Source organism: Balaenoptera physalus (genome assembly GCF_965194825.1).
Source record: "Balaenoptera physalus genome assembly, chromosome: 9".
NCBI classification, from domain to species: domain Eukaryota; kingdom Metazoa; phylum Chordata; class Mammalia; order Artiodactyla; family Balaenopteridae; genus Balaenoptera; species Balaenoptera physalus.
Genome location: NC_138888.1, coordinates 18,931,668 through 18,946,942, shown reverse-complemented (window position 1 = coordinate 18,946,942; position 15,275 = coordinate 18,931,668). Strand labels below are relative to the sequence as shown.

Sequence of the window (15,275 nt, the reverse complement as noted above, 5' to 3'; positions counted from 1 at the left end):
ATTTACAGGTGCTGACTCTGTTCCTAGCCCTGACCTAGGTTCTTTATTACATCGACTCCTCATAGCAAACTCAATGAAAGGACAATTATTATTATCAATTTTCAGGTTAGGAAACTGAGGCACACCAAGTTTGGATAAAATGCCCAACATCACCAAACTAGTAAGTGGCGCAAGCATCACGAGAACTGCGTTTGTCCGATGTGAAACCTGCGCCTTTCTCACTAGTACACCTTTGGAGGAAGCAGATGAGTGGCTCTGGAGCTAGACTGCCGGGTTTTGAATCTAGATCGCATCTGAGGCGGGACTTGAGCAAGCTATTTAAGTTCTCTTTGCCTCAGTTTTCTTATCTATACAATGGCAGTGAGAGACCAACATCATAGAGTTGAGAAATAAATGAGAGAACATGTGTAAAACACTTAGGAGAATGCCTAATACTTAGTAAGTGAAAATAAATGCTGGCTGTCGTTATTATTACTAAGAGCGGTTTGCATATGAGTTTTTGTTATACATTACCACCCTAATATATAGGTGTATGTGTGTTCGGAAAATGGCCAACTGTTCTTTGTTCCGATCCTATTTTTATGAAGTGATGGTGAAAAGAGAATTGTATTTTCCTTGTAAAGTCCCAGCTTAGCAAAATAAAATGACGGCATCCGTTATGAGTCCCTTCATTCCGCTGAATTTTTTTTTGACATCAGTGGTCTGAGAAAATGATGACTTTTTCTTAGAGGATGTTTTAGGTACCCAGACTTAACAGCCTTTAACGTGGATTGTTCGTGGTCTGAGGCCAGACGGTCCTGATTTTAGTGGCCACAGGCACTGCCAGCTGAGCTGGAGACACACAGCCTGAGGCCTGTCTGCTGCACATGCCTTAGCTGTCCCCTGGGAGATGTCATGGGGGTCGGCAAGGGGCTCACAAAGGTGTCTGGTCCCCGCACCAGAGCAGAGCCCCTGAATGTGGCCTCGGGGCCACCTCACCCTCAAATTCTCAGGCTCCTTAAAATGACAACAGATGATCTCTAGGCAGAATCCCCTCCTCAGCCACACAGGCTGCGCCGGCAAATGCAGGGCCCTTCATAGTTTTAGCTGGTGTTTGAAACAACTGCCTCTATCACCAACATGTGGCAGCCAAAAGAAAACAAATGAAATAAAGTGTCTAATGCTAACTATTGGAAGACATTGAGGGGAGCGATCATTTTAAACAGTTACATTGTACCAAGCATTTCTAGAAGTCTTGTTGTATTTGATTAATAAGGATTTCTTTTTTCACAGTATTGCTAGAGGTTTTTCTTTTGTATTGCAACTTGTGATTTAAATATTGTTGTTCAACAGTATAGAAAGCTTTGAAAGTGTAATGACAAATTAACACACTTACCATGTACCATCAGTCAAAATTATGCTGAAGCACTGGGAAATTGAACTGCAATAATAGCCCAATAATTGTGAAGATCAGTATTGGAGTCAGGTAGATAGATAGACCTGCTTTTGAATCTCAGCTTTTCTACTTGCAAGTGCTGTGACCTTTGGCAATTTACTTACCCTCTCTGTGTTTCAGTTTCTCCATCCATAATTATGGATATTAACGGTACCCACATAAGGTGGATTAAAATCGTATCCATGTAGTCCTCATGTGGCTGTCCACAAAGGGACATCCCAGTTGTGCTCAGTACTTTCTTGCACGCCCAGAACAAAAATCCAGTTTTGTTCATTAGCGTACGATGGGTATATTTCTGAAGATCTTGTAGAAAGAAGGAATAGAGGGGTTTATATCAAAAACCATCAAGTAGCATACCTTAGTACATTTCCATTCTCTGCCAAAGTTACTCCACGGACTGTTTGCTTATTAAAGGCCTATCCTCTGAGCACTGCTCAGCTCTGGGCTCAGTCTCGTCGTCTACTTGTCGTTTCTGGAATAAGCATATCCCTTTTCTTTACTCATGGGAAGGAGCTTTGGCTCTCTCTGGTATGGTGGCCAGTCTCACACAGGCCCTGCAGACCCAGCTTCCGTGGACTGCTGCCAACATTCACCGGTGTGGTTTTCTTCCTATCATTAAACCTGTAAAGTACTTATCGTGGTGTCTAGAAGACAGTAAATTCTCTATAAATGTTAGATATTGTACTTTTAATAGAGGTGGAAAATACAGCATTAATAGGCTGACATGAAATACAATGACTGGTCTGATTTCTTGCAGTTCTCAGATGAACATGTGTCCTACTATCTATTTGTGGACAGTCTAAAGCCCATTGAACTACTGATTTGCTTTTCTGCGTTGGTACGCTGGGGAGAATCTGGAGGTAAGAAGGCTATGAGAAAATGACTGTCTGAGATCCCAACTCACTTTCTGTTCAGGGAAAATGTATAATGTGTGAAGGAACTTATTCCCTCTCCAGACCTAAGATCTTCCTGCTTCTCTGACATCAAGGATTATACTCACTCTTGCCACCTGTCCCTCTCCTTGTTGTGGTCTTACGGTCACCTCTTGAGCACACCTGGTCCCTCTGTTTTTCTTTCCACCTATACAAGTCATCATTCTTTTTTTTTTTAAGATTTTTTGATACAGACCATTTTTAAAGTCTTTATTGAATTTGTTCCAATATTGCTTCTATTTTATGTTTTGATTTTTTGGCTGCAAGGCATGTGGGATCTTAGCTCCCCGACCAGGGGTGAAACCTGTATCCCCTGCACTGGAAATCAAAGTCTTAACCACTGGACCGCCAGGGAAGTCCCACATGTTATCATTCTTGATTCTTTCAAAATCTATTGATAATCATGACCTCTTTCTTCTTTGATTTGACAATTCCAAAGATCATTTCCTCCATCCCACCTTGGCCCCCTAATTTCATGGTTATATTTTAGACGTTATTGAAACAATAACTGTATTATCCTAATCAAATTTCAAGTTCTCTGACCCCCACCCCTGCATCTCCAGTTCGCTCTCTCTAGAACTCCCACCCCTACAGGTCTTGGTCTGAACTGGGACCTCCATCCATCAACCTTACCACTTCTTCTATGTCCACTCTCCTCACATCTTTATTTCTCTTATTCCCAACATAGTTTCCATGGTCCATGATTGTATTTATATCCTCACAGGTGCCCTCAACACAAGTGCTCTTCTTACCCTCTCATCTTACACTCCTGGCAAAATCCTAATATTGGTTGAAGATATCTCTGTGCCTAACCTGAGGTTTCATCAGAACAGCTGAGTGTAACTGGAGAAAAAAAAAATCCTACTACCTAGCCCCACTTTAAATTGAGGACCACAAATCTCAAAAAAGCCCCTATGCACTGCCAACATTTCCTGAGTTCATTCATTCTCCCAGCTCTCATTCTCATGAGTGACTATTTCAAACCTTCAAATCTCTCTCTCTCTCTCTGCCTTCAAATCTCCAACTCCCACTCTCATCCGTCCTCATTTTCAGCTGATGACCTTGCTGCTGTCTTCACTGAAGAGATAGAAGAAATTGGAAATGACCCACTCATCTTCTCATAATGAACTCTCCCAAGCTCTTGTCACCCTTCCCTCCTGTTCTAACAGATGGACTGTTCCTTCTCTTCTCTAAGGCCAGCTTCTTGCAAACACATGCACATATGCACAAAACAGCATTCTTTGTTTGGCTTATTTTACTAAAGCATTTATATTTAACTCAAATTAACAGTACCTGACACTGTACAGGTACAAATATTTGCTGAATGCTTAATATTGAATTTTTTGCCCACTCTGAGGGCACAGACTATGATTTTCCATCAGGATGTACCCAATGTTTTGAATGGTGTCAGATATGCAGCAAGTGGACAATAAATACTTGTTGAATAAACTTTCCAGACTTCAGTGGTGTGAGCTTAGTATGTCTACTTAACCAATAGCTCCTAAGCCACACCATGGCCTAGAACATTGAAACTCGAAATGCGTACAGGTATTTCAGGTCATGTGGTGGCCTTGTATCCTTAGCCTGGGTGTTATCTGGAAACAGGGTAAGAAGTCTTTTGCTCTCAGCTACTGATGAAGAATAGTCATTATTTTCTATCAATTTCAAGATAAAAAAAATTATTAATTAAAGTTTAATTAGATAAAATTTTAAATTAATTTATAAAAATTAAATTTAAGTAAAAATTTTAATTTTTAATTAATTTACTTAAAATTAAAATTTTGGTAATTATTTTTCTACACAGTCAAAGCTAAGGATCAAAGGTCAAAACTTAACAGTGGCATCTTTTGCCCTTGCTTTGCCACTATCTTAGGAAAATCTCTCATTTTCCCAGATGCGGTATTTTTCCCCCTTTAAAATTGTGTCTAGAGGGATATTGTTATTACTGCCCTACATAAGAAAAGCAGTGGTATACTACAGTGAAATACCCCTGTCTGTCCTCTTTTTCCTAACTTTTCCATTCTTGTTTTCTTCAGCTGAGGGGATGACTATGAGGAGAAAAGTAGGATAGGGAGGGAAGAAGATCTTGATTCCTCTTGAGTATTATTTCCAGTATTTATTTACTCACGGTAGTTTCTAATGTTTTATGAACATTTTCAGAATAGGTTTAATTCTTGGTTGTTGTTGTTAATATTATTGTTATTATCATATTATTAATGTCATTATTGGTAAAAAGCAATACCAGTGAACGCCAACTATACTCTCACAATCAAATTTCTGTGTATATATATATATAATTTTTTTTTCTTTTAAATTTTCCTAAAGCTTTAACAAAGAACAGCCCTCCCATACAGCCTGGACTACTTACAGTTGAGACAGTTTCTTGGAAATCTCTGAGGGCACGTGATCTTGTTGTGACAATTCACACGTATGCTACCAAGGCTACAGTGGTTCGCCTGCCTGTTGGGTATGGAGTGACTTCATTTTTCCCATACTAAGAATTATTTGAAGACTTGTAAACTTTTGACTACTAAATAATGAAACAATATGGAATCTAATATGTTGTTTCCTGAAGCAATTTCATAAAGCGGAGGTCTATCATCCTGATTCTTGAGAAAAATAAGTCTGTGAACAAATAAAGTGAAGAAATGCTGTACCTTTTGGAAGATTCATAATTGTTAAAGAATCTGGTTGTTTCTTTAGTAAAGAATACAGTTTAAACTTGTTTAACCCAGCATTTCCTAAAATTAATTTATTAAAATGATCTTTTTTGTTTTATTGTAAAACTTATTAAATTCCTTAATAAGAACCATGATTTTATTTAAAAACAGGTTGAGAAACAGCATTTTCCCCTACAAATCTGTAGTTTTACCTGTAGTTTGTTTTTAATTTTACCTGTAGTTCTATTTTGAATTAAGATAAAATTGGTTAAGCACATCACATTTTTCATTTTAAAGAAAATATGTATAATTGAGAAGTTTTCATGATTTTGATAAATAAAATTCAAAATATTACCTCGTATTTCAGATGAAATAAATATTTTTGCTGAATTTCCCAAGATCAATCATGATAATTCTATGTGATCAATGAAAAGCTATGGCTCTTGTACAAAAGCAAAGCCCAAGCAACAAAATGAAGTGCTAAAATAATCTATGGCAAGCATCCAATATTTCTAGAGAAATAATAAATTTTAAAACTTCTATATTTTCACATCTTCCCTAAAAACTCTGGTATGGAGAGATTCTCCCAGACATCATTATTCTGTCTGAGTGCTCATCCATCAAGACAACCAAGAATGGGGAACTGATAAAAAATCTAGTATTTAGATCTGCTTTTCCCCCCACAGGACCTAAGCTATAGACAGGTGGGTTTTGGACATGCTCTCAGTATTCTCCCTGATGCCACAACCTGGTAGGAGAGACACAGTTAACACACATGAAATTATGCATTTGTGAGAAACTGACTATGAAATCTACAGACCGCTAGGCCAACATGAATTATTACTGTTGTTTGTTAGGGGGAAAATCAGGATGAGTGTTTCGCAGCGTGTCCGCAGCTTATGGGAGATGTCTCCAACATGTGCAAGTTTGTCACTTACTGTAACCGTTTTTTGTCCAGCATAATCAGTGAAATATAGATTCCATGATCTCGGAGGGTTCTTTCAGAGTGAAAAATTCATCAGTCTTTACCTCATCTGTGTTACAAAATTCAGCCCTTACTAACGTTTGACTTCATTTGAGCACAGAGAATCATCAAGAAGGTAACAGAGGCAAGGACTACAACAAAGGAAACCCTCGGTCCTCATACAGTGTCCACTCTCTTTAGGAGACACATGCTGCTCTTCACCGCATACTCCCCTGTGGGGCACTCCATACACATCTGCAGCATGGTGACCTTTGTCGTCGGGGATGAAGATGTTGTGCTACCCAACTTTGAGCTGGTAAATCTTTGAGTAACTGTGATTTTTTTTTTGTGCCTTATTTTCAAAGATTTTGAACTAAATCACATTGCTATTTTGTTTTCAACTTACCGATTTTTTACTTTTTAAAACTATTAAGTATATTCTGTAAGAAATTCCCCAATACGACATGCTAATAAACAGTCTAAACTCTGTAGGGATACAAATAAAATTATTTTATTTCATTTTATTTTATTTATTCACCTCTGCTCTGTTGAATCCCCTTTCACATCTGTTAACACCTCAGGCAGATCCCATTCTATTATTGGTCCTTTGGAAGCTATATAGGATCAGTGAAGTCCTTTTTAATACAGTGTACAATTGTGATATATTATATGCTCCTTTTGCCCTTCCTTGATCTAAGGAAGGGTCTCTGGGATTCAAGGCAAGAGGATCCACGGAAGGTTCGGTCACTTCTTCATCTCCTCTTTCTCCTCTTGACCTCTTCTTACTTTCTCTTGCTCCTCTGTTCTGACAGTGTCTGAAAGAAGAGAGAGGTAAATGCGTCCAGCATTTTCCCTGAGGTCCTGTCTTGGTTTAGATGTCCTCTAAAGGACATCTTTAGACATGGGCATGTGCATTTTGGGGACGGATATATTCATAGAGCCTTCCCACTACATAATTCAGCTTTACTTGCTCCCTCCAATCTATCCCACATAACACAGCTTTATGTTAGTGAGATGAGATCCACTTAGCCAGTCAGTAAACCTCTTGGCCAGAGCAGCAACAAGACAGCTCGAGACCAGCTCCCTCACGCTCATGTTGCCATGGCCCAGACATGCTCCAGTCATGCGTGGCTGCTTCTCCAGGCAGCGGTTGTGCAGGATTCCCCATGGCTGCCTCTTCACTTTCTGCGCCATCTCTCATCAGTCTTCTGCCTCCTGCTCAGCAGACACAGAGGAAGATCAGCAAGCCCACCTTCTATATCAATGTCCCTACCCTGCTTATTTTAGATTCTTATTTTGTCTTTTCTTGGAAAAAATAATAACTCTGCTTTAGATAGCATGGATTACCCAGTTTGTTTCTTTCTTTTTTATTCTTCCTTTTTAACTGAAGTATAGTTGATTTACAATATTGTGTTAGTTTCAGGTATACAGCAAAGTGATTCAGTTATATATATTTTTTTTTCAGATTGTTTTCCATTATAGGTTATTAGAAGATACTTAATATTGTTCCCTGTGTTATACAGTAAATCTTTGTTTCTTAACTATTTTATATATAGTAGTTTGTATCTGTTAATACCATACTCCTAATTTATCCCTCCCCTACCCCTTTCCCTTTTGTTAACCATAGTTTGTTTTCAATGTCTGTGAGTCTTTCTATTTTGTAAATAGATTCATTCTATTATTTATTTGATTCCACATATAAGTGATAAATTGATAATATAGTATTTGTCTTTCTCTGTCTACTTAATTCACTATGCTATTCTGTAGGTCCATCCATGTTACTGCAAATAGCAATATTTTAATTTTTTATGGCTGGGTAATATTCCATTATATATATATCACACCTTCTTTATCCATTCATCTGTTGATGGACACTTAGGTTGCTTCCATGTCTTGGCTATGGTAAATAGTGCTGCTATGAACCTTGGGGTGCATGTATCAAACTTAAATGCTTTTGCACAGCAAAGGAAACCATCAACAAAATGAAAAGACAACCTATGGAATGGGAGATAATATCTGCAAATGATGTGACTGCCAAGGGGGTTAATTTCCAAAATATACAAACAGCTCATACAACTCAATGTCGAAAAAACAAACAACCCAATCAGAAAATGGGCAGAGACCTAAATAGACATTTCTCCAAGAAGACATACAGATGGCCAACAGGCACATGAAAAGATGCTCAACACTGCTAATTATTAGAGAAATGGAAGGCAAAACCGCAATGAGGTATCACCTCACACAGGTCAGAATGGCCAGCATCAAAAGCTTACAAACAATAAATGCTGCAGAAGATGTGGAGAAAAAGGGAACCCTCCTACACTGTTGGTGGGAATGTAAATTGGTGCAGCCATTATGGAGAACAGTATGGAGGTTCCATAAAAAAACTAAAAATAGAGCTACCATATGACCCAGCAATCCCACTCCTGGATATATATCCTGGACATTTATTCAAAAGGCACGAAAAGACACGTGCACCCCGATATTCATAGCAACACCATTTACAATAGCCAAGACATGGAAGCAGTTTGTTTTCTTTCTTTAGGTGATTTAACTCCCTAAGTGTTTAGTTATTTTAGTCTGTGAACTCATATTTCCCTGGCGTTACCAACTCCTCCATCTTATAAAAATTACTGAGGCTTACATCCAGGCCCCCAGTATTCTTCAGTTCTAATGAAGAAGCAAAAGGGGATATAGACTGGTCCAAGAACAGAGAGACTCAAGCTCCTCAGAGCCATACATGATCATTCCCAATACTACCATTTAACCAGACAAGTTTCTGGTCATGGTTTTATCTCAGGGAGAAACACCATTAAGAAGAGACTTTCCCTAGGCTTTGGGGAGGTTGGGAGAAGGTCACCAAGAAGTAAAATGTGTTAAGGTGGCAAGTCAGTTTCATCTGTTTTCAACAGTTTCTCAACCCCATTTTCATGCCATTCCTGCTGGGCCATTCCTCAAAAATTTCTACAGGGAACCGTGGAGCAATGATTGCACCATGGTGCCCCTAGGAAAGAGGCAAAAAACAGACTTTACAAAGTTTTCCTCCTACTTGACCCTCGTCATGCTTCCTCCAAGCACCCTCTGCTCTGAGTAACTTCTCCACCAGCCACCAACTACCCACCACACACGAGTCAAGATAATCTGCGAACACCTCAGTGTTTTCTCCATTTAAAAAAATAAGTTCCTTCCTGAACATCCCTATCTCCTTCTTGTTTTTATCGCTTCTTCCGAGTTATAGGCAGAAGGGAGCCAGCAGCCCACGCTAGTTTACCCTCTTGTCTTTTTTATTTTTATTTTATTTTTTTATTTTATTGCTCTCTCCCTGAACACTTCTCTGCCCTTCAGTCGTCAGACTCCACACAGCTGTCAGACTAATTCCTAGACACTCTTCAGAACAAAGGCTGGATATTCATACTGTGGAGAAATTTCCCCTGGCCCCCAAAGTGAGGTAGGTGTTGTTTCTGTGCGTTCCTACTAGAGCAGGAATCACGTTCCTTGTTTATATCCCTCAGACCATAGCACCTAGCAAAATGCTTTGATCAGGTAAGTCCTCCATAAATAACTATTGAGTCAGTCATATAACAGATGTTTAATATATGAACAGAAATTAAATTGTTGGAAGCCTAGTTACACCTAAATAAGCAAAAGGAGGCTGACCGCTATCCTTTGTCTTCACAGGAGAGCTACCGATTTACAGAGCGGGCTTTAACAATTTTGAAAGCTGTTGGACATGGGATTGCGAATTTCAAGATAAGGCTAAACTTTCTGCAGCCCTGAGGGATCTACAAACAGCTCACTACCCTATTCCCCTCCAGGATAAAAGACTAACCGCACAGCACTTCCGGTAAGCATGTTCAGGCTGTAATGTTCCTAGGAGAGGATGTGTTTGTATGATGTTTCTCATATTAGATGACCCCCAAAATCAGCCGAGAAAAGTGTTCTGGACGAAGACAGTTTATTTGGGAAGTGACGTCAGCAAGCAGAAACGAGAGAGTAGGAAGAATGAAATGAGAAAGAGGAGGATATTCATTAAAGGATGTGGTGATTATTGCTGTGGGCTACTGGGGCTCAGTGCTCCGGGGAATCCTGATAAAACTGTAGGACATCCCTTAGAAAGGTCCCCCTAGAGGATGCGGCGACTGTAACGTTTATCCCCTGATGGATGGGCGCTCTCAGGGGTATTTATTTCCTCACACTCTCTTGGGGTTGAGCACCATCCTGGCCTTACTGAAAGCCTTGAGGAGTGAAGCAAAGCGACTTTGTGGTACCCCTGTACACTACTGACATTTTGAGTCAGATGATTTTTGTTGTGGTCCTGACCTGTCAGTGGCAGCATGGCTTTGCCTACACCCTCTAAATACCAGTTGTGACAACTAAAAATGATTTCAGACATTGTCAAGTGTCCCCTGGGGAGCAGTGTTGCTAGAGTCGGAAATTAAAATACAGGACACCCCGTTAAAATTTGTTTTACTAAAGACTTAATTTTTTAGAGTAGTTTCAGGTTCATTGCAAAATTGGGCAGAAGGTATGGAGATTTCCCATTTTATCCCCTGACGCCACACGTGCCTTCCCCATTATTTATCAACACCCCCATGAGTGGTACATTTGTTACAGTCGATGAACCTACATTGATACATCAATCACTCAAAGTCCACAGTTTACACTAGAGTTTACTCTTGGTGTACATTCTGTGGGTCTGGACAAATGTATAATAACATGTATCCATCATTGTAAATTCATATATAATAGTTTCACTGCCCTAAAGATCCTGTGCGTTCTGCCTAGTCATCTCTCCCCTCCCCCAAGCCCTGGCACCCATTGATCTTTTTTATTGTCTCCATAGTTTTGCCTTTTCCAGAATGTCATAAAGTATGTAGTCTTTCCAAATAAGCTTCTTTGACTTAGAAATACACATTTAAGTTCCCTCCACGTCTTTTCATGACTTCATAGGTCACTTCATTTTCATGCTGAATAATATTCCATTGTCTGGATGTACCATGGTTTATTTATTTATTCACTTACTGAAAGACATCTTAGTTGCTTCCAAGTTTTGGCAATTATGAATGAAGTGGCTATAAACATCTGTGTGCAAGTTTTTGTGAAGGCATATGTTTTCAGCTCATTTGGGTAAATACAAAGGAGTGTAATTGCTGGATCATGTGATAAGAATATGTTTAGTTTTATAAAAATTATCAAACTGTCTTCGAAAGTGGCTGTACCATTTTTCATTCCCACCAAAATGAATGAGAATTTCTGTTGCTCTATATCCTAGTCAGGATTTGATGTTGTCATTGTTCCAGATTTGGGCCTTTCTAATAGGTGTGTAGTGGTATCTCATTTTAATTTGCATTTCCCTGATGACATATGATACGGAACATCTTTTGATATGCTTATTTGCCATCTGTATATCTTCTTTGGTGAGGTGTCTGTTAAAGTCTTTGGCCCATTTTTAATCAGGTTGTTTGTTTTCTTATCATTGAGTTTTAAGTATTCCTTTGCAAATATTTTCTCCCAGTCTATGACTTATTTTCTCATTCTCTTGACATTTTCCTTACAGAGCAGAAGTTTTTAATTTTAGTGAAGTTGGCTTATCAATTCTTTCTCTCATGGGTCATGGCTTTAGTGTTATATCCATAAAGCCATCGCCATACCCAGGTCATCTAGATTTTCTCCTATGTTATCTTCTAGGAATTTTATACTTTTGCATTTTGCATTTCAGTCTACTGTCTGTTTGAGTTAATGTTTGTGAAGGGTGCAAGGTCTCTGTCTAGAGTCATTTCACCCAATTAAATTTTAATTTCGTATAAACAAACAGTATGTGCACTATATAGCACATACTTCTGTTAAAAATTACACTAAAAATTTATTTTCCCTGTTATTCCACTTTAACTGGGTATAAGGTGTTGTTGGGGATAGATAATTAAAAACAGAATCTCCTTCAAACCAGGAAAACCTCCACAAAGGTAGAAGAAACAGAAGATTGTTGAATAAGCATTAAACCAGAATGTGATACCCGTCAAGGGCAATCTGCTAAAGAGATAGCAAAGAGCCAAAGAAACCTCACCCTTTTGTATAGCCCAGCAGATATTGCCCATTACCTACATGTTCTCAAGATAAATGATAATTAGTCCCTTAAGTAAAGGGATTTGATGGCACCATTTGTTACACAGAGTGAATCCTAAGTTCACCTGCTATTTGGAGTGACCATTTGCATTAGCTAACTGGGTTTATCCAAAAGAAACATAAACTTCTCATGCCTTTATGGCAGGAGGTATTTTTCCAAGTTGGTGGGAGGCTCCCACCAAGGTTAGGTCCTCCCCTTCCACAGAAACTGGGGGATTGGGGTGCTATCTTCCTTGATGATTACATTTCAAAGAGATGACTTCCAGGTCCTTGAGAAAGATATTCCTGGATCTTAAAGCTGGCAAGATACCTATTTAGCCTTTAAAAATATTTACACATATTTCAAAGAAGAAGAGAGAGAGAGAACCTAAAATTATAAGTTTTCTAAAGTGAATGCTCTAAGAACAGGGAGGGGAAGAGTCTCTTCCCTTATTTTCCTTAAGGAGAATTGTCTTGTTTTGTTTTGTTTTGTTTAAACTGGTATTTGCCCTTACGGTTTCTTGTATCTTATCTGTCAACCCTACCTGGGACACAAATCACTCCCAGTTGAAAACCACTCACCTCGGGCATGAGCAATCTCCAAAAATCTGCCATGACTTACCTCTTTAACTAGTCTGATTGGTCCTTGAGTTAATTCTGTCCCTCCAGTCCTCAAGGTGGTGGCTCTAGATGGCTCTTGGTGGCGGCCATAAGCTCTAAAAATAAATAAATAATCAAATTATCATATAACAAGAAAGCTGTAGTATCCAATGCTACAGCTGGCCCTAAGGCCATAATTGGTAGTCAACATCTCTCCTCTACCACCTATTCTAGATTTCCCTTTCTTCCAGCTGCTCTAGTTGCTTGCCTGGTTGGTGCCCCAGACCTTCAATCTTGATGGGTACAGACCTTGATTGCCTTACTCTTATCAGGCTGAGATTGTTGTAATTAAGCATTCACTGTGGAAGTACCAACAAGTGTCCCAGCAAATCCAGACATAATTCTTCTTGTCCCCATTATGTAGCAGAAACCTAGCTCCTCATGACAAGCGGGATGAATTCTCCCACCACTCCATTATATTAGTTTCTTTTTTCCTGTTTGTCCACCAGGATGAGGATCTCAAAGCAACTAGGAATATATCAGAGTTTAGTTTATTGTAAATTCATACTGTGCTCCCTGGTGAAAATATTTCCTGCTATCCACCCCCAGGAATTAGGTCCTCCAATACAGCAACTCCCTGTTGTGGGGACAGAGAACACTAATTGTTGAAAATGGACCACTGGACTGATGGTGAGAGAGGCCACTCCTACTTCTAATTTTTGAATCTCAGGCCAGTATATTATAGCTATCACAGTCATAGTACTGTGTATTGATCTTTGGTTTTATACAAATATTCTGTATTCTGGAGGATACTGCCTCAGTTTTGCAGGATGTCATCACCAGGCTGGCTTCTTAGCTGAGCCTTTTATATGCCTTTTCAATCTGCCAGGAATTTTATCAATTCTTTCTATGGTATATGTTAGGACCAGTGAGTCTCAAACATTCCCCGGTGATTAAATGTTCACTGTATAACTTGATCCTTGGTCCAAGGGGAATGTTAGGCTGGATCCTTGTCTCTGTAACCCCTAAGATAACAGTGCTGGCAGAGGCACCAATACAGGGGAAAACAAACTCATATTTGAGGTAAGTCTCAATTCTAGTAAGGATGAATCACTGCCCACCCCTCCTTGACAGAAGTCCACTGATATCAACTTGTCATGAAGTAACTGACTGTACACCCCGGAGGATGATACCATATTAAATAATGAGTCAGTTTTTGCGACCGACAGTTGAGACAGCTAAGCCTGGGTGAAAGAGAGCCCATACTGTTGGGCCCATTCATCGTCACCATCTCTGCTATGAAGATTACTTTTGTATAGGCCTTTTGATGCTAGCCCAGATCTAATATGTAGGGGGTTTTTGTGCATGTATCAGTTACACAAAAGGGAGCTATTTTGGTAATGAACATCTCCATTTTATACTTGTATATTACACAGTTATGTGACATTTTTTCAGAGAGCCATGCTCCATAAATCGATTCCAAATTTGTCTACTGTAAACAATTCTAGACAGATGAGGTGCATCATACTATAAGGATCCCATAGATAAGGACTCTCTCAGTAGTAATAAAACATTTGTGCATTTGCTGGGAGGTGTTTCAGTGGCATGTTTACAACAGAATTGGACCAGGTGATCTTTTCTTTCTTTCCTGGGATGCTCAAAATTTCCTGCAGATGCCTCTCTTGCATTGGATCCCACTCAAAGCTGATGGTCCTTCAGAGTCACTCAATGAATGCATTGAAATAATACTCCCCAAAGCAGAATATTCTACTACCCAAATGCAGAGAGGACCAGCAAGTACTGGCCTCTTTCTTAGTTATGTCTTATCCTTTACCTTAGAGAGGATGTCCCAGCATGCCTAGCCCTCTGGACCCCTAAAATCTCCACTGATGTGGTAAGTCCATGAATCTCTGTAAGATTTATTCCCCACTCTCTAGCATGCATATGACTTAATAAAGGATTAAGAGTACTGGCCACTTACTGCCCACGGTTCTGAGTTCACTGTTGTCATCAATATTCACGTGTAGACCAGACTCAAGCACTCCAAATGTCAGTGTCACCAAAGACTCTGAACACTAATTTGTAACAGAGAGTATGAGATTAACATTATCATGATTTTTTTCAAAAATGTTTACCTTAGATGTTGAACTATTTAGTGCATTTTATTAGCATGTCACGAGGACACATCTAGCTTATTTAAGCCACAACAAGGAGCTGGATGTGTTGATTTGTTATAACAATACAGGGACATCTTCTGGACACATAAGGACAGGAATGACTCAGTGAGGAACTTTAAAGAGGGAAGAGAAGGTCCTCAGAACATGTCTTCTCCATTTTTTCTCTTTATAAACATGTTTTCTCTCCTCTTAAGTTCACATGATGGAAAACATGGCTCCTGAATTTTATTTTGCTTTCTCATACAAGGCCAGTTTAGAATACCTTGATCCTGGTGTCCAAATTACTGGCCGAAGCACAGGGAACTCAATACTCTGTAATGACTCATATGGGAAAAGAATCTAAAAAAGAGTGGCCATATGTATATGTATAACTGATTCACTTTGCTGTACACCTGAAACTAACAC

The 15,275-nt window shown here is 39.2% G+C and overlaps 1 protein-coding gene across 1 annotated transcript in view; it reads left to right on the top strand.

The window, feature by feature from the left end:
• The window catches only part of ADGB (androglobin), a 167,508-nt gene that overhangs the window by 100,710 nt on the left and 51,523 nt on the right, over nt 1-15,275 (top strand). Inside the window, 5 exon segments of the mRNA XM_082475050.1 lie at nt 2,193-2,295; nt 4,693-4,834; nt 6,193-6,307; nt 9,670-9,735; nt 9,741-9,835. Of these exon segments, the coding sequence (XP_082331176.1) occupies nt 2,193-2,295; nt 4,693-4,834; nt 6,193-6,307; nt 9,670-9,735; nt 9,741-9,835 (521 nt within the window).